At 40.0% G+C, this 21,542-nt stretch overlaps 2 protein-coding genes across 2 annotated transcripts; both read left to right on the top strand.

Annotated features, from left to right (window-relative positions):
* Positions 1-2: 2 nt before the first annotated feature.
* Positions 3-11,197, top strand: LOC310932300 (rho GTPase-activating protein 4-like). The gene is made up of 21 exons (XM_083895594.1): positions 3-112; positions 296-467; positions 565-727; positions 819-881; positions 965-1,093; positions 1,192-1,320; positions 1,485-1,706; positions 1,786-1,887; positions 3,186-3,365; positions 3,506-3,590; positions 3,784-3,811; positions 3,929-4,028; positions 4,116-4,176; positions 4,261-4,338; positions 4,458-4,586; positions 4,838-4,943; positions 6,288-6,515; positions 8,065-8,120; positions 8,218-8,461; positions 8,556-8,604; positions 10,162-11,197. Exons 1-21 carry the CDS (start codon positions 46-48, stop codon positions 10,351-10,353), a joined length of 2,583 nt encoding a protein of 860 aa, XP_083751720.1. The 5' UTR covers positions 3-45; the 3' UTR covers positions 10,354-11,197.
* Positions 11,198-12,088: 891 nt separating this feature from the next.
* ssr4 (signal sequence receptor, delta) lies at positions 12,089-16,371 on the top strand. The gene is made up of 6 exons (XM_083894521.1): positions 12,089-12,268; positions 12,622-12,740; positions 12,833-12,907; positions 13,449-13,538; positions 13,685-13,750; positions 15,873-16,371. Exons 1-6 carry the CDS (start codon positions 12,220-12,222, stop codon positions 15,975-15,977), a joined length of 504 nt encoding a protein of 167 aa, XP_083750647.1. The 5' UTR covers positions 12,089-12,219; the 3' UTR covers positions 15,978-16,371.
* The last annotated feature ends 5,171 nt before the right edge of the window (positions 16,372-21,542 follow it).

The raw sequence follows: 21,542 nt of genomic DNA, 5'->3' as shown, positions 1-21,542 counted from the left end.
ATATTTGCCTCCTTTTACACAGAATTTCACCCAGTTGGATCAACAATGAGTTCTCATGTGAAACTTCGGAAGGAGAAGGTCGGCGTGGTGGATTATGATACACAAATCAAAGGTGAAATAATTACTTTCATCTTTACCACTCTTGCAGCTGTGCCTTCTTCACATCTCATGTTGCCTGTGGAAACAAAAACTTGTAAAAACTGTTTCACACCTGCGGCGCAGCTTTCAGAACGAGTCCTTTTTCATAAGTTTCACTCTCTATCCCTTTGTCTTCTGTTTTCTCTTCATCTTTCAGAGGTACGCTGCCAGCTTACAGACCAACTGAAGGTGTTGGACTTGCAGCTAGAGCAGAAGACCCAGCAGCTGCAGGATTTGACAGACTACCTGCGGCGGCGGGGTGAGATTGAAAGCGAGTATGCACGGTCCCTGGAAAAACTCGCTGAAAGGTTTACTTCCAGAATTAAGAGGTAAAGAACGTGCACACGAAGTACTGGATTAACCTCTGTGTTGTGTAGCATTTCTCACATCTCACAAGAGTTGCTTCTCTTCTCTACATATGTTCAGGAAGGAGAACAGCAGTCACTCCGTGTCAAAGGTCTGGCTGGCTCTGCTTTCACAGACCCGCCAGGAAAGTAGGGACCATAATGGACTGAGTGAGAGTTGCTGCAACTTCCTCATCCAGCCTCTCACATACTGTCTTGAGTACACACAACGCCTAACTAAGAAGGTAGTGGTAAATGCTACCACTCTCCTCTTCTGACTTTCACCTCTTAACCCCATGACCCTGAGAGTGTTTTGTCTCGATGCTTTAATTCCAGAGTAAAGATGTCTGCGCTCAGCTACAGGATGGTCTACTCAAGGTTACCACAGAGCTGCAGACTGTGAGTGAGAAACCAGTGACCACGAACACCTTTTTAGTTTCCTTAACGAACAAGAACTCATCACTGTTTATATCTGCGTGCAGGCATGGAGGACGTACTATCAGTACCACTCAGAATATGTGTGTGCACAGGGAAAGCTGAAGGAGGCAGCCAAACTGGAGGAAAAGCAGAAGCAGAGTGCTGCAAAGAAACTGGAGCGGTTGATAGAAAAAGTAAATACCTTACCATACCTTTATCTACTTTAATGTGCATGCATGTAGGTTATTTGACTCTCTAATGCCTCAATGATTGGGTTTTCCATCCGCTATAGAGACAAGGTAAGGTTGACGAGATACACCTGAAGTGCAGCAAGGCCCGAAATGACTACCTCATAAACCTGGGTGCAGCCAATGCCTCCATGAATAAGTACTACTTCCAGGACATCTCTGCTCTCATCGATGTGAGTGCATCAGTTTTGCATAAAGAAAATGCACTTGTCTCTTTAGAGAGGCATTTATATTAAATGTCAGACCTTTTTTGACATAAGATATTACGTGTGGAAAAATGCATCCATGTCTCAAAGCAGCAGCAGCTGCTGTAAGTCAATGATATTTTCTCTGTCAGTGTGCAGATGTAGGCTACCACCTCTCTGTAGGCCGGGTGTTGCAGGCCTACGCGTCCAAAAGGTGGCGGGCTCAGCAGAACTTGATCACGGGGATAAAGCAGCTTGAAGGGGCCATGTCTGAACTGGACCAGAGCCAGGACAGAGACACTTTCCTGCAGGACAACTACAACACCTTCTCTATGCCCCTCCGTTTCACCTATCAGCCCCATGACGGCGACCAGGTGCGTGGTTTTCTGTGAATAACTGGGTTGTATGCTTTTACTTTGACATCATCTCTAGACTCGTGTCTTTTCCCCGCAGATTTCTGAGGTCAGTGCGGAGAGTGAAATGAGAGTTGAGCTGCAGACCAGATTCAAACAGATACAGACTCGACTGAAAACGGTCACCCTGGAAACAGAGGAGGTAGAATACAGCACCAACTCTTGTCATTAATGAATGAATTAATGTTCAGTTCATCTACTGTATCCACACGAGTGGCACTGAATATGCAGATTTTTTTCCAAAGCTTGACTGCGTAAATTATTATAAACAAATGTCTGCAACATTCAAACCATTGTGAGTTTGCACAATACTGATTAAGCCTATTGGCGCCACATGATTCTCTGTGTTCCTCAATAGAACAGTGTTTTGTTCGTTTGTCTGCTGCAGCACTATGGCTGAAAACACAAAGATGCACCCATGAGAAGTTTCAGAGGTGAAATCTACTGCTAAACACAAACCTGGTTGTTCAGTAGGACTTGAATTACGATCATGATTTTCGGCTTCTTATGAACGTCGTCTGATCATCAGAGCTGCTGCTGCAGTCTGGACGAGTAATGCTATGTTAAAAGACGAATAAACAACTCGTAACTTCGCCTGAGGACGATAGAGAGAAACATGTTTTTTACAGCTGAAAGAGAGGTCTCTGTCTTGTTGTGTGTGTGTGTGTGTGAGGGTCGGTGGAGGAAGAGAGGGAAGTGGGAGTGTTTTGGTAATTACTGAGATGTCCTCAGGGATTGATAGAAGTTCCGCAGTGGAGCTTTATTTTATCAGTGTGGCTGGAGATGAAGAAGATGTACATTACCGTTCAGAAGTTTGGGGTCACCTATACAATTTGTTGTGTTTTTCATTAAAACTCCCACTTTTTTTTCATCAAAAGTATTGCAAAATGAATAGAAAATATAGTAAAGACATTGACAAGATTAGAAATAATTTTATGAGAATTTTTCAAAGAACCAGCAAAACTGTTTTCAGCTGTGCTAACATAATTGCACAAGGGTTTTCTAATCATCCAATAGCCTTCTAACGTGATTAGCAAACACAATTTACCATTAGAACACTGGAAATGGGCCTCTATACACCTATGTACATATTCCATTAAAAACCAGACGTTTGCAGCTACAATAGTCGTTTACCACATTAACTGTATTTCTGACTCATTTAATGTTGTATTCATTGAAAAAAAATAGCTTTTCCTTCAAAAATAAGGACGTTTCTAAGTGACCCCAAATGGTAGGTTAGTAGAAGAAAAGACACACCCACTTAAAAAAAAAAAAAACGCATTTTATGTCTGAGAAATCTCGATATTCAAGTCAAATTTAACCGAAGCCTTTTTTGTATTATTGATATATTCAGATATTGTAACTCGCTGACCCTGCAGTCATCACCATGACCGAAAATTGTGTGACGTTAAGTCTTTTTTTTGCGTCACTGTCATATAGGCCAGTAAGAACATGTCGGCAGCCCAGTCTTCCCTGGTGGAGAGTATCGGTGACGATGACCTGGAGCCCAGCAGCTATGGTAGTTCATCTAAAGAAGGCAGCACTGAAAATCTGACCGTCAAGCCCAGTGTGGCCCGGCGCAGGGCCAACCTGCAGGAGATAGAAAACATGTACTTCACTGTGAGTTAAAGCAGTCTACCAGTCACCACATGCACTCAATCGTTTTTTGTTTGTTTCCCAATGGGTTGTTAGGTGATGGTGTTACTGTGTGAATGATGGTGACATGATACTGATTTCAAATCACATTTGTTTTTTCACAGAGAGTCAAAGAGTACCTTGTTGGCAGTTCCCTTGTATCTAAACTGCAAGCCAAACATGACCTGCTCAAAGTGGCTGTGGAAAAAGGTACTTCTGCTTTTCAAGACAAACTGCTAAACAAAATGCTTATTAGGATGTAGTGTCCTTTTTTTGAAAAATTGTTCCTCCTTTTGTCTTTGTGTTTTTGTTACCAGCTCGTTAAGCATTGAAATTGCGTACGAACGTATTTCCCATTTGTTGTTCCTGCTTTAGCCTATTCTAATCCTCTCTTTCTTCCTAGCTGACGCTTCAAATGGATATCAACCTCGGTAGGTTGTAAACGCTGTGAAACATCATGCGGATGTTGTGCTTTCTTGCGTAAACTTGTGTTGCAGTGTGGCAAAAAAGTGACTTTCACAATATGTTATTTATTTTTTGCCTTGTAGACATGATAGAAAGTCCATGCGTGTCAGGAGGAATCACTCGAGCACCAGTTTGATTCACAACCACAAGCTTTTCAATGGGGACATGATGTCCTTCATACAGGTACCGAGTCACAATCGTCCTCTCCCAGCATTTCTGACGTGCAACAGGTTACTTTGCTCATTATTCTCCTTTTTTTGTTTCATTCAGGCGTCAGGACAACAGATTCCGATAGTTGTGGAAAGTTGCATCTGCTTTATAAACCTCAATGGTGAGTGCTCATGTAACGGCGAACCCGCAGGAGGACTTTTGTAGCTCTGAGACAAACCCTCACGTCCCCCTGTCTGTCCATCAGGTCTCCACCATGAAGGGATATTTCGAGTGCCTGGATCTCAGACGGAGGTCAACAACCTGAGGGATGCGTTTGAGCGAGGTAGGTCTGTTTGCTTTTGTAATTGTCGGCATGCTTGATGACAAGGTCTTGTACAGAATATCTCGCATCACCGTGGAGCATTAATAATGTGGGGCAGTGTGCCGTGGGCTTACTTACAGGACAAGACCCCCTGGCTGAGCAGACCTATGACCTGGACTCTGTGGCCGGTGTGCTGAAGCTGTACTTTAGAAGTTTGGACAATCCCCTCTTCCCCATCGACAGCACCAACCAACTCCTGGACTATGCTCGTAAGTGTGTCGTCTATTTCCTTTAATATGTTAATTTCAGTTTGGGATTAGCACTTAATAAATGCAGTAAATCTTTACTGGATGTTATAAATTCTAATTCTTGATGAAAAAAGCACTAATGTTACTAATAATAGGCTCATGACTGAGGGACCTGATCGTGGGTGTGTTGAAATGATTAAAGCTGTGGCTATGGGTGCAGAGCAGAAGCTCATCTTTTATCGTCATCTGTTTCGTTTCGTGATTTTTATCAGAAATCAAGAACAAGGCGGAGAGAGCAGCGCAGCTCAAAACGGTCATCTCTTCCTATCCAGAGGCAGTCATCGTTGTCATGCGATATCTCTTTGCATTCCTTTATCAGTAAGTGTTGCAACTCTTTCCGTTAACGCTCGGTGTTTTTGAAAAGGCAAAAAAAGAAAAATAACTGAAGAAGAGTTTATGAGAAACCGACACGTTTCCTTTTACAAAGAGGAAGGACAATTTCTTTTTTTTCCCCACTTGGCTGATGCTTTATTAGATCTGATATTTATATGATGGAACATCAGCAAAATGGGTTTGTTTGTATATTTAACACCGTTTATGAGGCAATTTTGCAATAGAGCCACGGAAGTCGAGATATATTTATGACAGCATGTATGGTGATATAAATAACATGGACAGCATTAACAGAATGAGATGGAGATAAAAAACACAACACAGACACACAAAAAGATTGACACAAAAACAGTTTATGTAGACATTAATAGTTCTCCTGATGGCTGTACACCTTTTGTCCACTGGGGGCAAAAATTAACCTGCCTCATTTGACTGTTATTTAAAGCAATTCTGTTACACGCATCTCAGTCCAACGCCAACCCGTTACCACCCATATTTCCCCTTTGTTTTGGAATTTATGGCCAATTATAATTTTATTTTTAATGGCAGCACATCAACACCTGTTCGACTGTCATCCCAATTCCGTGTTACACCTCTAATGCCAACTTCATTCAAACACATTAACACCATTTATTTATTCCATTTGGAATTTAAGGCCAATAAGATCTAATATACATGAACTTTTACCTTGTTTTTTTTTTACCTTGTAGATAAAATATGAATGAAATCGTCAATTATTGTGACTATAGTAAAAAGGCTCATAGTCACATATCATCACAGACTGGTATATGTCAAAGTTGAGTTGGGATGCTGTTTTCAAACCACTGTTTTGACTGTTTATAAATAAGAAATGATTACCCACCTCTGTTTAGTAAACTTTATTCCAACTCATGACCTGACATAAAACATTAATTTCCAAAGACAAGAAAATATATATATATGTATATTTTTTTTTTCTGTCATGCTCTACTTTAGGAGCCCAATACTCTTTTTTTTTTTTTTTTTCCCTCAATCTCTATAAAGAACAATCATTCTGGACGTAAAACTTCACATGGACACATCATTGCATCATTGCATTGCATGGTCATTGCTTTTTCCTACATAAATTGTGCACTACCGCACCTTAACAGCAATACTCTACCTGTTATTCATCTAATTTTTGTAAATACTACCAGTGCCTTGATTGTTCTTTGTTTATTGTCTATTTATACAAGTTCTACTTGATTTTAGAGTTGGGTTCGTGTGAAATATTGACGTTACTTTACACTTCTGTTTTCCCTTGCTCTTTCACTGTGTAAAGCTCTTATTTCTGTGCGCCTCCCTCTCCAGTGTGTCACAGTACAGTGACGAGAACATGATGCAGCCGTACAACCTGGCTGTGTGTTTTGGTCCCTCTCTGGTCCGAGGCGCTCAGGAAGACGACGCTGTGACCCTGCAGCCTCAGATCAACGCCCTGGTGACGAACATCATCGTCCAGCACGAGAGCATCTTCCCCAGCCAGAGTGAAGTCCAGGGTCCGGTGTATGAGAAATGCATGACTCTGGAACAGGACGACTGGTAAGAGACAGACGTTATATGATGGTGGAGAGATTGATTTTTCTTTTATGGAGCACATTCAGTGTCTCAAAAAAGCTGAAGGTCTTTCAAATTCGTTCCTTCTTCTATTTTAAATGTGTAACATTGGAGTCATAATCTTTTGCTCCTTAACTTGGACGGGTAAAGAAAGCTTTTAGTTTTCCAGCACCGGGTAACTTTACTGTCTGATCTTCATTTTTAAAAACCCAGTAATCCTGAATTAGGTTTTCTACACTGTAAAAATTTAAAGTTGAGAAAACTCAAAATTTCAAGGCAATTTACTGCAATCAATTTTTGGTTTTACAGCCCAACAAAAGATCTGGAGTTTTTAAAAAAGTTCCATCAACGAATATTATTTTGTTAGACAAACTTGTAAGTTACAGTTGTTCCAATTCAAAATTCTGTTTTCAAACAGTTTGGCTAACTGATATTTGTTCAGATAATTAAAAAATTAAATTTTGAGTTGGCAAAACTTTAACTTAAAAGTTTGTCTAAAAAAATAATATTAGTTGATGGAACTTTTTAAAAACTCCAGATCTTTTGTTGGGCCTAAACTCAAAAATTGATTTCAGTAAGTTGCCTGGAAATTGAGTTTTCTCAACTTTAAATTTTTTACAGCCTTTATATATATGCCAGTGTTGTATGGAAGCACTTGGCAAGTTTTATCGTTGAACAGTTTTCAACTTCTGACTTTTACCACTGCTGCTGTTTGCCAGGCCCTTGATCTCCAAAAAAAAAAAAAAAGTTGCGAAAACTCAACATTTCAAGGCAACTTGATGCAATCAATTTTTGAGTTTACAGCCCAACAAAAGATCTCAGGTTTTTGAAAAAGTTCCATCAACTAATATTATTTTGTTAGACAAACTTTTAAGTTCCATCAACTAAACTAAAAACAAACAGTTGGCTAACCAATCTTGTTCAGATAATGTAAAACATTTATTAAAAAATAAAATGTTGAATTTTGCGTTGGCACAGCTCTAACTTACAAGTTTGTCTAACAAAATAATATTAGTTGATGGAACTTTTTCAAAAACTCAAGATATTTTGTTGTTTGGGCTGTAAACTCAAAAATTGATTACAGCAAGTTGCCTTGAAATTTTGAATTTTCTTTTCTTTCTTTTTTTACAGTGAATGGTGCATATTAAAAAACACACATTGTGTGATTAGTAATTGATTACCTAATTAATCATCAAATATTTTCATAATCGATTAATCAGTTTGATTTTTTGGGGGGATTTTTTCAGCCTCTTTAAATGTGAATTTTTGATTTTCCTTTGGTTCTATATCAAATCATTTGAAATCATTTTTTATTTGTGGACAAAACGATACATTCATGAACATCATCATTTCCAGATTTGGTGAACACTGATCAACACGTTCTATCATTATATGGACCAAACAAGTATTCGAAAATAATTACAGATTACTCAATGATAAATAATTTCAAGGTTGCAAAATACCAAATATGATTAATTGATAAATCAACAAACACACATTGTGTGATGCAATGATTATGTGTTTTATTTCACAGTGAGTCTCTTATTGAAGACGGAGATGTAGAAGCAGAGTACAGTCATGGCAAAGAGGGTGAGTTTGTGTGCTCATCCTGGTCTGATCGTTCCTCCAGTACTTTTTTTTCCGTATTGTTTCAAATACAAATGCTGTGTAATCATGATGTTTCCAGAGTTGGAAACGTTTTCCTTGGCGGATAGCAGCATCAGCTTTTCTGCAGCACCACATCAGACGAGCGATGAGCGACCCAGAGACATCATCAGCAGCAGCAGTGGCTCTGAGATTGATCGAATCAGGTTAACGTGTTTACCAGCAGGGGGAGCCATTGCACCAGGAGGAAAGTTAATGTTTCATCTTCCTGTTGGGCCACAGTGTAGGCCGAGGAGGGCCCCCTCTCCATTCTTGGTTCACAGACTGTGAGTACCATTAAAAATTTGCAGCATTCATGACTTATTTATGTGGGGGAAACGTAAAAATAAATATTTTATTTATTTATTTTTCTGAATGCAGGATCCAGGAACACTCATCTTCAGAGGATGTTGGTGTTCAAGTCGACAAGGTGTGTTTTTAAATTGCTGGTTCCATCATGTAAAAAAGGAAACATTTTTATTTTATGATCTATAAGCTGCAGCAAACAGCTTTTGAATAATATTTTACCACCCTAATAATGGATGAATGGTCTAATGTGAATGGATTTTACAATCTGCTGCTGCTTTAAATGTCATCATATCTAACACAGTTGTCTCAGACTCAAATGACCTGCTGGCCAATCAGCGTCCAGTTTGGTCACTAGGGCTCCATGTGGAAAAAGTGTGTGATATGCAGGGCCGCTTCTAGCTTTGTGAGGGCCCTATGCAATCTTCTATTTGGAGGATCCTAGTTTCTCTATGATGGAGTGATTCCTAACTCTTTAGATGATCCACGAAGATGTCACAATCGACGATTACACTTCACAAGAAAACCAGGCATGATGACCTCTCAAGGAAACATCTGTAGTTTAGCCATTCAAGCAAGATATGAAATACATTATAATACAAGGAAAATATCAGTCCTCTCGCTGTATCTCAATAAATAAAAGTGTTCAAAGATATAATGCATGATATATATTTTGGAAGCTAGGACATCACTCAAGTTCTCACAGCAACACAAACTCTCACAGCCCAAAACAAATCAATCAAACAAAAACACCTTTTTTAACAACATCTTATTATTGCAGCTTATTTGATTCATATTCTATATTTTCTTTCATTTTTTCAAGCATATGAGGGATTTAATAAAGGCATGTGATGCCTATAGATAAAGCTAGTCATTTTAATTACTCCTCAGATGAGGCTGAACATGCAGCTTTGGGGCCCCCTGGTGGCTTGGGGCCCCTTTGCATTTGCATAGTCTGCACAAAGCAAGAAACGGCTACGGTTATATGAACTTAAAATCAAATTACAATATTCTATATATATATTAATATAATAAGTAAGTTGTCTTTTTTGGTGCAAATGGAATTAAACATTTTAGTTAATAATAACATACGGACAACTAAACAAGCTCACGTTGAATGTAATACATTTAAGCGTGTGATACGAATGTATTATTAAAAACTGTTTTTGCTTACTGTTGATGACTGAACAGTCAGTGTTGTGTGTTCAGTTTTCGTGATGACTTGATATGACGTGCGGGGCCACATGCGGCCCATCCATGGGCCACGAGTTTGAGACCTCTGATCTAACGAGTTTCTAATCATGAGATTTTCATCCAGATGTTCTGCAGCACGTCTATAGTTGAAGGTTAAAGTCGCCTTGAGGGATGCTTTCACCGTGATAAATTAAAAATGCTTCGAGACAAAGGGAGGTTCTGTTCTTAGAAAGATCGCAGCAGTAGCCAAGTGGGCTTTCACAGCCTGTGAACTCACAGGCCTGTTGAGCATTAGTATATGATTTAATCCATTCAATTAGGCATTCAACGCACCCACTCTATTTAGTGTCACTTTAATTACCAATGACGCTGATGTTTACGGGCTTTTTATTATAATCATAAAGTCATAAACATAAAGCAGATGGACAAAAAGTTCTGCCTCTTTTCCCCTTCACTCATCACCAATTGTTTATTTCGTCTCTCACAGGGGGTCTGTCGCCAGATGGACTCCGTCTTCAAGGAACTCCTCTCTCGTCAAGCACTGCAGGATCCCCCCTCCACGTCCTCCTCCACCACCACCTCCTCTCCCTCTGGCCAAGCTGGCCAAAGGAAAGGGAAGCGGGATGGACGCAGGGGGAGAGGAGGGGGGCTTTTTAAATCAGTAGATCCACTGGACTGAGAGGCATTAGTAGGTGACATGAAAAGAGAGAGGGGAGGTTATAAGTGAAAAGTGAAGTATGTGGTGACGTGTTCTGACAGCAGCCTTCAGCACTTCTATTTCTAGAAATCTGACATTGCTGACCCAGAGTCACTTCTGAACGCCCCGCGATACGCCCGGGCTTCTCTTCATTCGATGGCTCTGGCCTTGGAGGCTTTCTCATCCATGGTTTGTGCAGTAGATCCTTTTTGTGACAGTGGAGCTGCAGCACATTGTGGATTACTTGAATTGCACAGATTTGTGTCGGTGTTGATATTCAACCATTTCCATTTCAAGCCAATGTTTATCAGTGATCTCTTCCCCCCCCCCCCCCCCAAGTGCATAAATGTCATAAGATGTTATATCTGAAATATAAGTGGTGAGCTGTCTTGGACTGATCTTCCTCATAAAAGTGATTTCTGTACCAAGGGACTTTGTAGTGCACAAAAATAAGTCCGCACTTGCTCATCTACATACAGTTGCACAAACTTTCTTCATAAAATGCCTATAAAAATTTAAAAAGTAAAAAAAGTGACTGTTGTAGCTGCACAAAATGTATATTTATTTGTAAGGGGTTGTTGACTAACATATGATTGTCTGGATATCTGGGCTGCAAAATAAATATTTTTTTTGTTTTTAAATTAGTCAAAATACTAATTATTTTTAATCCATCCCTTTTATGTCAATGAAGTAAGTTAGAGTTGAGACCATAAGCATTTTTGCCATTTTGTAAAATAATCAGAATTATCTAATTATAAGTAAGTAATGAGCTAGATTATTACTTTATGTAAGTTTACATATTTTTGTTATCAGATACATGATAAATGCTGCCAAATGTACATTTAACAAAATAAAGATTTATGATATCGTCTTTTGCCTTTTCTTAAATGTCTTTACTGATGTCAAATTCCTACAATTTCAGCCATTTAAAAAAAAACACAAAAACAGTTGTGCAACCATTTCTATTATTTTCAGATGTGTATGCTTTTTGAAAAATGTATGAACAAATCAAGGGGAGGCATGTGTACAAGTCAAAGGCAACAGCATGAGCACTCATTACTGAATGTAAAGAAATACACAGACAAACACACGCCACAGCGAGGGGTGACTCACTATATCCCCAGCTGCAATTTCTGGGAACTGACTGTTCTAATTTTAATCTATCTAATTTATACTTAATGAGTGGAGTCCATCTAATGCAGTCTCACCATGCAGTTTGGAGAGACTGACCCTAAAAGTGTTGTTCAGTAAATGTTTTTCAAAACATGTTTAAGTTGAGCAAAACTGCTGTTATAAATGACAGTGTAACAGTATACAAATATCACAACAGATCTAAACTTAATACCACCATTATAAATCTGATCCTGGTCTATTTGTCTTGCTTTTGATCTAACTGTTTAAATGTGAAACTGTGCTGAGTGTTTTGTATTTGCTGCTGCCTATCTTGTCCAGGACTCCCTTGAAAAATAGGTTATTTTAATCTCAGTGGGATTTTTCGAGTAAAACAAAAAAGATAAAAGTGACGATTAAATTACGACTAGTGAAAATGACGTCACAGACATCTGTATTGGCAATGCCAGATCGTCACATTTGGAGATTAAATGTTAAGAAGGATTGGTAAACACAAACACTGGGCCGTAATTTACATGATGACGTGTCGACTCTGAGTACTTTCCCAGAATGCTTTGCGCCACTACGGGACACGTCAGTCAAGCGCAGGCGCAGTGGAGTGGCAGCGGTGAGCTGAGGTGTACTTCTTTTCCTCCGTCGGCGTGAAAGCAGCGGCACGGTGCAGTAGTTGAAGATCCACGACAACGAAACTTCCCAGACAGCCGCCCAGAAACAACCATGATCCGAATAATCGCCTTCCTCGCCGTACTGGTGGCCGCTTGCTCGGGTAAGACCGCGTTAAACGGGTGGAAAAGCACTAAATGAAGCTTGTAATGCTAACCGGGGCTATGCTAATGGCTCGTTCATAAATCACTCGCATGTCTTGAGATAGTGACAAACGAGTAACTCTTGGTCAAACATGTCTTTTAACATTTAATAGCTAGTCTGTCTTACATATATTCTCAATTCAGTCATTCCTTGTCAAAATAAAGTCCACAGTGACATTCTTCCAATGCATAGCTAATATGATATGCATGCTAGCTTCCGTCTAATTTCTTGACCTTAATCAGTAAATGTTGTAAGGGTATGCCATAGGTGTTGGAGGTTATAGCTAACCTCTCTTATGTTCTGTGTTGACAGGAGAGAGCTGCACAGACCCAGTGATCACACCGTCAGCCTACACCACCTCTGACGCTGTCATCTCCTCCGAGTCTGTCTTCATCGTTGAACTCAGCCTGGCCTGTGCCAACGGAGCTCAGGTAACCGTGTACCTTCAGCCCTTTAACCGAGAGCAAACAATGTGATGATGTGTTCAAATCAGTGACTCACTGATAATTGTTCTCCCCTCCAGAGTGTGACTCTGTATGCTGATGTGAATGGAAGACAGTTCCCAGTGACCAGAGGCCAGGATGTTGGGAAGTACCAGGTATAGTTGTGTCCTCCTACATATATTGCCACCGCCTCAGTTTAGATACTATACTCTTATTACCATTTAACTAGGTGTTGTGGAAAAATGTGTCTTAAGATGTGCAACACCTCAGAGTCAGATCAAGATGCTTTTGAGGCACAGGGAAAGTTACATAGTTTTTATAGCCAGTTGTCACTGTGCATCGTACACAGAGAATCATGTAGAAGGAAAAATGTGGCCTGGGGCCTTAAAGCAACAGGAAGATTCTCAAACCAGTAGTAAATTAGTGTTTAGCCATATAGTGTTACTAAGCGACACAAGCCTATATAGTGAAACAAGCAATATAAGTATTATTTTCCATTACAAAATGGATGAGCCATTTTAGTATATTGGTCCTGTACTGGTCAAAACCACTGAATTGAATATTGATAAAACAAAAACAAACTGTAAAATGATGACATGTTAATTATTACATTAATTATGGCCTGGATTATTTGAAATCCAGGCCAAAACATCAGCATCAGATTGTTTAATAGGTGTTTTTGTTGCATCCCGTCAGGTTTCCTGGAGCCTTCCCCACAAACAGGCCAGCTCTGGAACATATCCGGTCAAATTCTTTGATGAGGAGTCCTACAGTGCCCTGCGCAAGGTTTGTGTTACATCCATGAGATGAGCTGTAGCCTTATTTATCTTCTGTAGGGGAAATGGCTAAACATTTTCTGCCTGTGATCTCCAGTTGTTTTGCAAAGGCTATTTAAACAGACTTACATTAGTGAATTTGTTTTTTTGTTCCAGGCCCAGAGAAACAATGAAGATGTAAACGCCATCCAGCCTCTCTTCTCTGTCAATATTGACCACAGGGTGAGTCTCTTTCAGTCCCTCAGGTTGAACATGTGAGGGTACATTAACTTTCCAACATATCACTCTTCAGTTAGAGCGTCTGTAATCGGTATTGATCTTATATTAACAATCGATCACATGGCTTCTCGTGTGTGAAAGGTTTCTCTTGATGTGAGGCACCGACAATGAATTGTCTGCTGTACAGAGCTTTAAGTTGATCAGCACGCAACTTAACCGTTTTAACTAAGAGTAAATCTCTTTAAAAAATAATAATAATAATAATATAAATCTGTGTACCCATTGTCTACCCAGTACCTTAAAGCAAATTTAGCGATTAACAACTGAACATGGAAGAGCATTAGAAGAATATGAGTGTTTGGACTGTATTAACCAGGTGGTCAGAAACACAACATAAAGTAAAAGCTTAAAGATCCTGTATAGCAAATTCAGCATTTCCTGTCTTCACATTGTAAAGAATTATGGAGTTAGAACAGAAAATAGTTTATCTCCAATAGTCTTTTCAAAACATTTTAAACATGTCTAAACATGTCTGGCTTCATGACACACAGCAGCCATAGTTGGCTCAATTCCTCAAATGCGGTGTGGATATAAAAATTCTCAGCGTGCCTTAAACTGCGGTCTCCCATTCACTTATGAGTTACTGTTCCTGCTCCTACATGACACCTTTGATTTACTAGCTAGCTGAGATGTCTTTGTCTTGCAGATGTGTCTTACCTGGGTGTAAAAACACACAGAAAAGATCAGACACTTTATCTAAAATTCTGAAAGATGAAGAAATAGCTATTACCTCTGTTTATGCACAAAACTACCACCAAAATGGTATAATATGTCACTTCTCTACATGTTACAGGAGCGTATGATTTAAAACCCCACTTTTTTTAATTACTAAAATTTGGTAAGGTGGTTACTAACACATTTTCCTGTTGGGTGCCAAAGTCAGAAGTGATATTTTTTTAATAGGGACTTTACACTGTTCTACGTGTTCTGGGTATGTTACAGGCCAAAAACCAAGGAGATTGCATTGTTGTAGCAGCCCTGTCTCTCCATTAACTTAAATACAGGGATGATTGAGTGTTGTAATTACAGACTGTATATAAAAAGTGGATGTAGTCTTCCATTTCGCTGATTAGCCCCTTCTGTTACAATCCTGTTATCGCCGACAGGATTTGGAATGCGTTCTTCTCATTACCACAACTCATAGACCGTTTGCGCTATCTAGAAAATTAAAAAAATATGGACATGTGACCCCACCTTTCACCCTGTGTCAGCTGAGATTAGCACAGCACCCCTGCGACCCTCATGTGGAGGATGAAGATGGATGGATGGATACCGGAAAGCTGAGAGATGGAGCTTTGCGCCCATATACTTGTCATTACGGTAGCCCTCAGGACTGCCCCGGAACGACCGTCCAATTACAGACAAGATTAACCAGCACGTCACATAAGTCACATGTTTGTGATGTCAGCTTCTCCTCAGTGTTGTAATTCCTAAATGGTTGAATAACTGCCAGATGTTGAAAGTGAAAGTTGTCTTGGAAAAAGCGGCAGAAGCACTCACTCATCTGACATTTTTTGACAATTCTACAGCCATTAAATCAACATAAATCCAGGCGGCCTGAATATCATGATGGTCATATGAGGGTTAAGTCCAACCTGGAAAGAGGACTATATTGAATAGCCACCAGCAGGAAAAGTCCATTTGAATGGAAGTCTATGGAAAAATGAGCCAATTTCTCATGGCAGTAAACATTTTCCTGAAGAGTCTTCTTCAATAGACCGTGATGTCACGCATGTTCCCCTTTTTAGAGGAAAAACGGCGATAAAAGCATGGTACATTGGACAGCTGGTATCATCTAGTAGGTTCCTGGTTACCCTCAACGTGGAGTTGTTCAAATCACCATTCTTAAGGCCTCAAAAAAGGAGTTAAGATTCTTCTGGATAAATTTGATTCAGGTCTGGGTACAGGGTTCTTGACTCTTCTGACATCTGGGGAAAATATGTTTGTCCATCTTAAATAGAGATAAGTGAAATGTTGCAAGTCAGTTGTTGCCAACAACTGACCCAGAGAGCTGTGTGACCAAGGAACCTGTGCTGATCATATTTTTCCCTTGAACTCACCACAGGGTGCGTGGAGCGGCCCATGGGTGTCCACTGAGGTGGTGGCTGCCCTCATCGGTATCCTGTTCTATTACTTGGCGTTCACTGCCAAGAGCACCATCCAAGCATAAACAGAGCCACAATCACTGGATGGTTAAAAGACTGAACTGGGGTGGATCGATGATTCGTCATCCAGTTTTGTGGCGAGCCAACAGGATTTTTGCCACTCGATTTGCTTTGGGATGAGGAATGAGAGGAGCAGTCTTTTGTGTTGTTTTTATGCAGACCGTGTCTGTATGCCATCTGTCTTATGACTTAACAGTTTCTTCTGAAGTTTGTCCTGTCAGCATGGATGGAATTTTGTAATATTTTTTTTGGTAAAACCATTCAAAATAAACCTGGACCACATTAATAAATAAAACAAATGTTAGTTTCCTGTCTTGCATGAGAGCTGTTGCTATATTTCGGACCAAAGTATCCCTCAGTGTAGAGCATGGAACAAAGTTTTGCTGAACGCTAATGGAGGAAGGTCAGTGCTCCGTTGGGATGGCGTGAACAAGCCAGAGAGAAATATCTCCATAAAATTAATAAATGGCTTGTTTTTCTTCCGCTGTAATGTGGTGGTTCATGTGATAGCCTAGTGATTTCCTTTTCCTCCAGGGCAGACGTTTTTGTAGGAGCACATGCCTTTTTAAAGTGTTGGATCTATTATTATTAATTCCCAGTGGTATGAGTGACGTAAATGTCTCAATTCCTCGAACTACCTCTGTACGTAGCAATAACCAGTGCCAGCAAGACTTGGCTTTCATAGAATAATTGATGAAAGATAGTCTCCCAGGCAAGAGCGTGGCAGTCTTTCTCCTCCATTCAAATCAAATTTCTCTGCCATTATTTATAGCCTCTTCAATGGAAGATTTATGCTGTCTGTAATGAAGGATATGAATGAAAAATACCACTTAAGTGAAGGATTGGAATTTGTTTTCCTCTTCTGAATTCAAATTGTATTAGACACGTGGTTAATGAAACCACAAAGAGTAGTTTTATTAAACTGTGGGGGTTTGTGGCCAATGAAACCAAACTTGGAAACAAAACAAATAGTTTTGGAATTTTGCTATTTTTAGGGTTCGAGCATGACTGTAAGAAGCCTCTTGAAATGCAAATGATTATCTTTTGTTTTTATTCTGTTATGACTTTTTGTTTTCCAAATTATTTTTAATTAGTATTTAGAGCGTGTTTGCTAGTTTTGACAAATAAACACACAATTCAGTTTCAGTTATCCTTCAGCTTAGTTCATGTCTGCTCTAGGATTCTCTCTATCTGTTATTGGAGCAGACACTGGAAAAAGAAAAAAGCGATTCAATCCAAAATCCATGAATGTCACACAAATGCCTCAGTGAGCGCAGGCTGTGAAGAGAGACATGTCCGCCACCAATATCATGTGATCAGAAAGTAAGTGAGGAATGCACGTCTGACTCATTGCAGTGATAAAATGCCAACGTATTTCAAAATAAAAGACGAGGAAAAAGCAAAACAGATGAGGGTAATTTTGTTAAAGGACTGTGGGACTGATTCAGATGTTGGTATGGTAAGTGGCATCAATCTGTCCCTAATTTATACACCAACTTTATTTAAAAATGCTACAGAAGGTAATTCAGTTTACCAGGACTATTCAAGTGGTGACCCGTCATCAAGGAGGCCGATAACGGATATTTGGAGCCGATATTCATTTGCAGTAAAAGTGAAAATATTGGTGTTGACATTTTGAATAATACAAACATCAACGTTTAACGTTTAAATACCTTTAAGCATATGTTTATTAAACAGCTTTTCAGATTTGCAACATGTTAAAGTTTTTTTTTATATCTTAGACAATAATCTAACAAAAAGTGCAGGAAGCTCCCAGGCTCAACAGCATCTCTTATAAAGTTAACTGAAAACTTTAACAATTAAATAGCTCCCTAAAATTCTCTACAGTAAATGAAGTTTTCAAAAATGTCAATATAACGTAAATCAGGGGTGTCAAACTCAAATACAGAGTGGGCCAAAATTTAAAACTGAACAAAGCCGCGGGCCAAGGTTGAACAAATTAACCTTTTAATAGGGACCCAAACAAGTTTTGCATTGAATATTGAACAAGCAAGGCTTATATAACTTTATAGTGACATGCAAAATCGAGTTTCAAATAATAATAATAATAATTAAAAAAATATCAATGGCATATCAAATCAAATTTAAATAAAAAATTGAATGCCTCTTTTCTATTTGCAGCCTTCTGAGGTAAATATCAACATTAACTTTTTCCACAAGCTAATAAATTTGAAAATACCGCTATACTGACCATCAAAGTCGCCAAATCGCCGGCTAAACTCAGCGCGATTGCCGCTGTATAATACCGGCGGGCCAGCTCTAATGTTAATTTGATATTGCCTCAAGGGCCAAATGAAATTACACGGCGGGCCAGATTTGGCCCGCGGGCCAGAGTTTGACACCCATGACGTAAATGCTATTCTATCTTTCACTTTCTCTCTGTTTAAGGTTCGAACTAAAAAAACAAAAAGCACAGGGAGTTCCCAGGGTCAGCAGCATCTCTTTTAAAGTTAACTGAAATTTTAAAGAAATTAATAAATTGACCTCTTATCAGCTGTTGGATAAAAAAAAAAAGGCAGACAATCTGTCCTAGAAATAACTGGAGAAACACTTTTCACTGCATTATTTACTAAATGCTCTTTTTGATGTATGTTTTAAATGTGTCATCACCTGCTGCTTACTGGCTACAGAAAAGCCCTACATTTCTTTGTTTGCAAATGTGGCACACCTGAGTTTGTTATGGAACAGTCCTGTCGGGAGAGCTCTGCAGTGCCACTTGTTACCACACTGTGGCAGCTCTGTGCTGCCCGAGCAGACAGTAAGCCCAGTTACTGTACTTCCCCATGGACAGTATTGGTTGAGTATCAGCTGCAAACCTAACATATCTGATGATGCACTTTGGAGTGCACTTCTGTTTTACGTCCACTTAAGGTTGTCACAGTTTGTTGAAGAGATTTAAACGTGGCCGAGTATGGCCTAAATCACTGTTGTCTGCAGGGAATAAACTGCAATTAAAAAAAATAAGTAAAAAAATTCAGCACAACTGCAACTTCTCACCAACTCCCGTGAGAATAATGTACTTTCTGTGTATGAGTAACTCGATCCACGCTTGAAAATCCTGTAATGTACACTGGACATATCTCACGTCTGCATTTTCTGTCGCTTTGTCAGCGTAAACAAACACACTTCTGTGGTCTAATCTTGACTCAGCATTTGTCTTCCATCACCTTCACAAAGGGGAAAATAGACGCATCGCAATGTACAGACACTCCCTCATGGAGTCACCTGTTAGTCTGTGGCGAGTGAAGTGAAGGATGGTTGAATGTGTATGGAGGGTGGAATGAACGAACAAGCACTCAAAGTGAGCCACTGACTCTTCCCCCTCTATGTGATGGAGCTCTGAGACTATATCAGACCAACGCATCAGATTACTGCGGATGTAAACATAGATTACTTTGAGTTTGTTGTTGCTAAATTAATGCACTCGGAGGAAGTCGCAATTTATTCCTGCAGTGGTGAAGTATTTATTTGTAACGTACACAGTCAAGCACACAAACAAGTCAGAACCAAGTCTTTATTTTGAATAATTAAACACCTGGTTTAAATGGATTCACCAAAGTAAAGCACATTCTAACTTAAAGATGTGTGTGTGTGTGTGTGCGCTGTGAGGCAGAGAAAAGCTCCTTTGACAGAGGTGTGTAACTCCGGGGGCAGACATGGATGGGCTTAGTGGGATTCAGCTATGTGGAAACTGGCGTCGCGCGAATGATTCTCACATGAAGTCACACTTTCAGTCTTTGCCTTGAAACGCTGCCTCTCCTACTGTGTTCTTCACGCTTAATGCGAAGCAGAAGAAACCGTGCGCTAAACTCATCAGAGAACGGACGCCACGGACACCAGCTTCCCCTTCCTTACCCTGTCACAGGTATTGTTCAGGCTATGTCATGGATCTGTATGCACAGCGGGGTCCGTTGTATGCATAGCTGTGCAATAAACCCCCCCCTCTTCCTGTCCTTTATGGGCATCCTCTAATCTGCTGTTCCTGTCAATGCAGTCGCCAGCAAAGCACCAGTAACAGTATGTATGAGAAAAACACACTCCTCTCCTCCGCTCATAAATATCTATAAATCATCCTCTCCCCACATTTCACAGTAAAAGTGTCATCACTGTTATAGCTTTCTTCATTTTTGTGCACATCTCATGGATCGCCATGAAATACAATATTCAGTCCGTAGCGGACACGTCACTACAAACTGCTTCTTTGTACATAAATCCTGGGAAAAAGCATCTGATAAAGCACAGGCCTGTGTTTACTATGAGGAATAAAAACAACGACGACGACAACCTTGCTTTAAGTAATGAAACAAAGTGCATAAACGTCACAGACAGACAGATATGTTGTGTAAGATGGTGAGGACCAGATACGCCTCCCGGGTGTCTTAGAATGACCTAAGCAGCGGCCTGTGGAGATCTTGAGTTAAGCAGTGCAGACACATTGCTTAGTGTAGTAAAGCTCGTGGCTCCAGGTCTGATTTATACCGACTTTGGTCAAGGCTGGGGGGGCTCCGTCATTCTTCAGAGTCATGAGATGTACTCTTTGGCTGACACCGTAATGGTTTTAAGAGGCAAGTTCACCTATTCTTTTGCCCTTGTCACAGTCACAGAGCTGGGTCATTCCGTTTCTCATCTACTCCATCACGGTCACTGACCTGGCAGGAAGCGCTGCCCCAGCGTGATGAAGATGTGACCTTGACTTTCGACATCAACCTGGCTGCAATATGGAATCCGAGAGCATCAGGACAGTCAGCATGAACACGCGCGCATGCAAGCGGGATCTAAAAAAAAAGTCTAGATTGTCCATCATACGCTCTGACAGATGAAGGGTGAAAACAGCAACTGACAGGTTTTCTGTCCTCAGGAAGCAAGGCAAGAGTTTCAGTGGAATCATCTGCAATTATTGGTCTAATTATAGTAGATATTTTAAAGTGTTTGTACCAGAAAACTCTCCTTATAGAATTCATTCATTATTCAGTCTTTCTAATGTTCACTAATGGCTGAACATGCAGTATAATGCACAGCAAAGTGTTTCAGCCTCTCCCATAAAAGCAACAAGGAGGCTGGACAGTCCTGAGGTCTGGTCCCATCAGCAGAGAAGAATCCTCCTCTGACCTCTAAACTTCCTGACAGGAAGATGAAAATTCATGAACACACACCGGGGGCTTCAGAGAAGTTCATCTTTTTCCTGATATAACAAAGTGGGAAAAGGAACGTTTGTTGCTGTAGCCTTCCATTTGGCGGAGAATCAAAGTGGAGGCTTGTGCCTGGGGAACAAATGCACAACAGAAGCGTGCTGAAAAAACCAAAACACCACGACTGCAGAGAGGAAAAGGTGAGGCTTCGCCTTTCGACCCAGACGAGTACTCCCGAGACACTTTGGAAGCGTCTCAGTATTGTCCTGCAAGGCTCACGGAACAGTGCTCTCTGATGAAAGAAAGAAAGAAAGAAAGAAAAGTGCTGCACTGGCTCAAACTGAGCACTGAAGGAAAAACAACACCATTTATGTCAGAAACATCTAGTACAATAAATTCTAATCTAAATTTAGAAACGGG

This window comes from Microchirus variegatus (genome assembly GCF_963457635.1).
Source record: "Microchirus variegatus genome assembly, chromosome: 9".
NCBI classification, from domain to species: Eukaryota; Metazoa; Chordata; class Actinopteri; order Pleuronectiformes; family Soleidae; genus Microchirus; species Microchirus variegatus.
This window is presented reverse-complemented; position numbering and strand designations above follow the sequence as displayed.

Bases quoted from the DNA above. Each gene is read 5' to 3' on its own strand.
- LOC310932300 (XM_083895594.1), top strand. From the start codon at position 46: ATGAGTTCTCATGTGAAACTTCGGAAGGAGAAGGTCGGCGTGGTGGAT. The intron at 1,707-1,785 runs GTGCGTGGTTTT...TTTTCCCCGCAG, and splicing joins AGCCCCATGACGGCGACCAG to ATTTCTGAGGTCAGTGCGGA. The intron at 8,605-10,161 runs GTGTGTTTTTAA...CGTCTCTCACAG, and splicing joins TTGGTGTTCAAGTCGACAAG to GGGGTCTGTCGCCAGATGGA.
- ssr4 (XM_083894521.1), top strand. From the start codon at position 12,220: ATGATCCGAATAATCGCCTTCCTCGCCGTACTGGTGGCCGCTTGCTCG. The intron at 12,908-13,448 runs GTATAGTTGTGT...GCATCCCGTCAG, and splicing joins AGGATGTTGGGAAGTACCAG to GTTTCCTGGAGCCTTCCCCA. The intron at 13,539-13,684 runs GTTTGTGTTACA...TTTTTGTTCCAG, and splicing joins CCTACAGTGCCCTGCGCAAG to GCCCAGAGAAACAATGAAGA.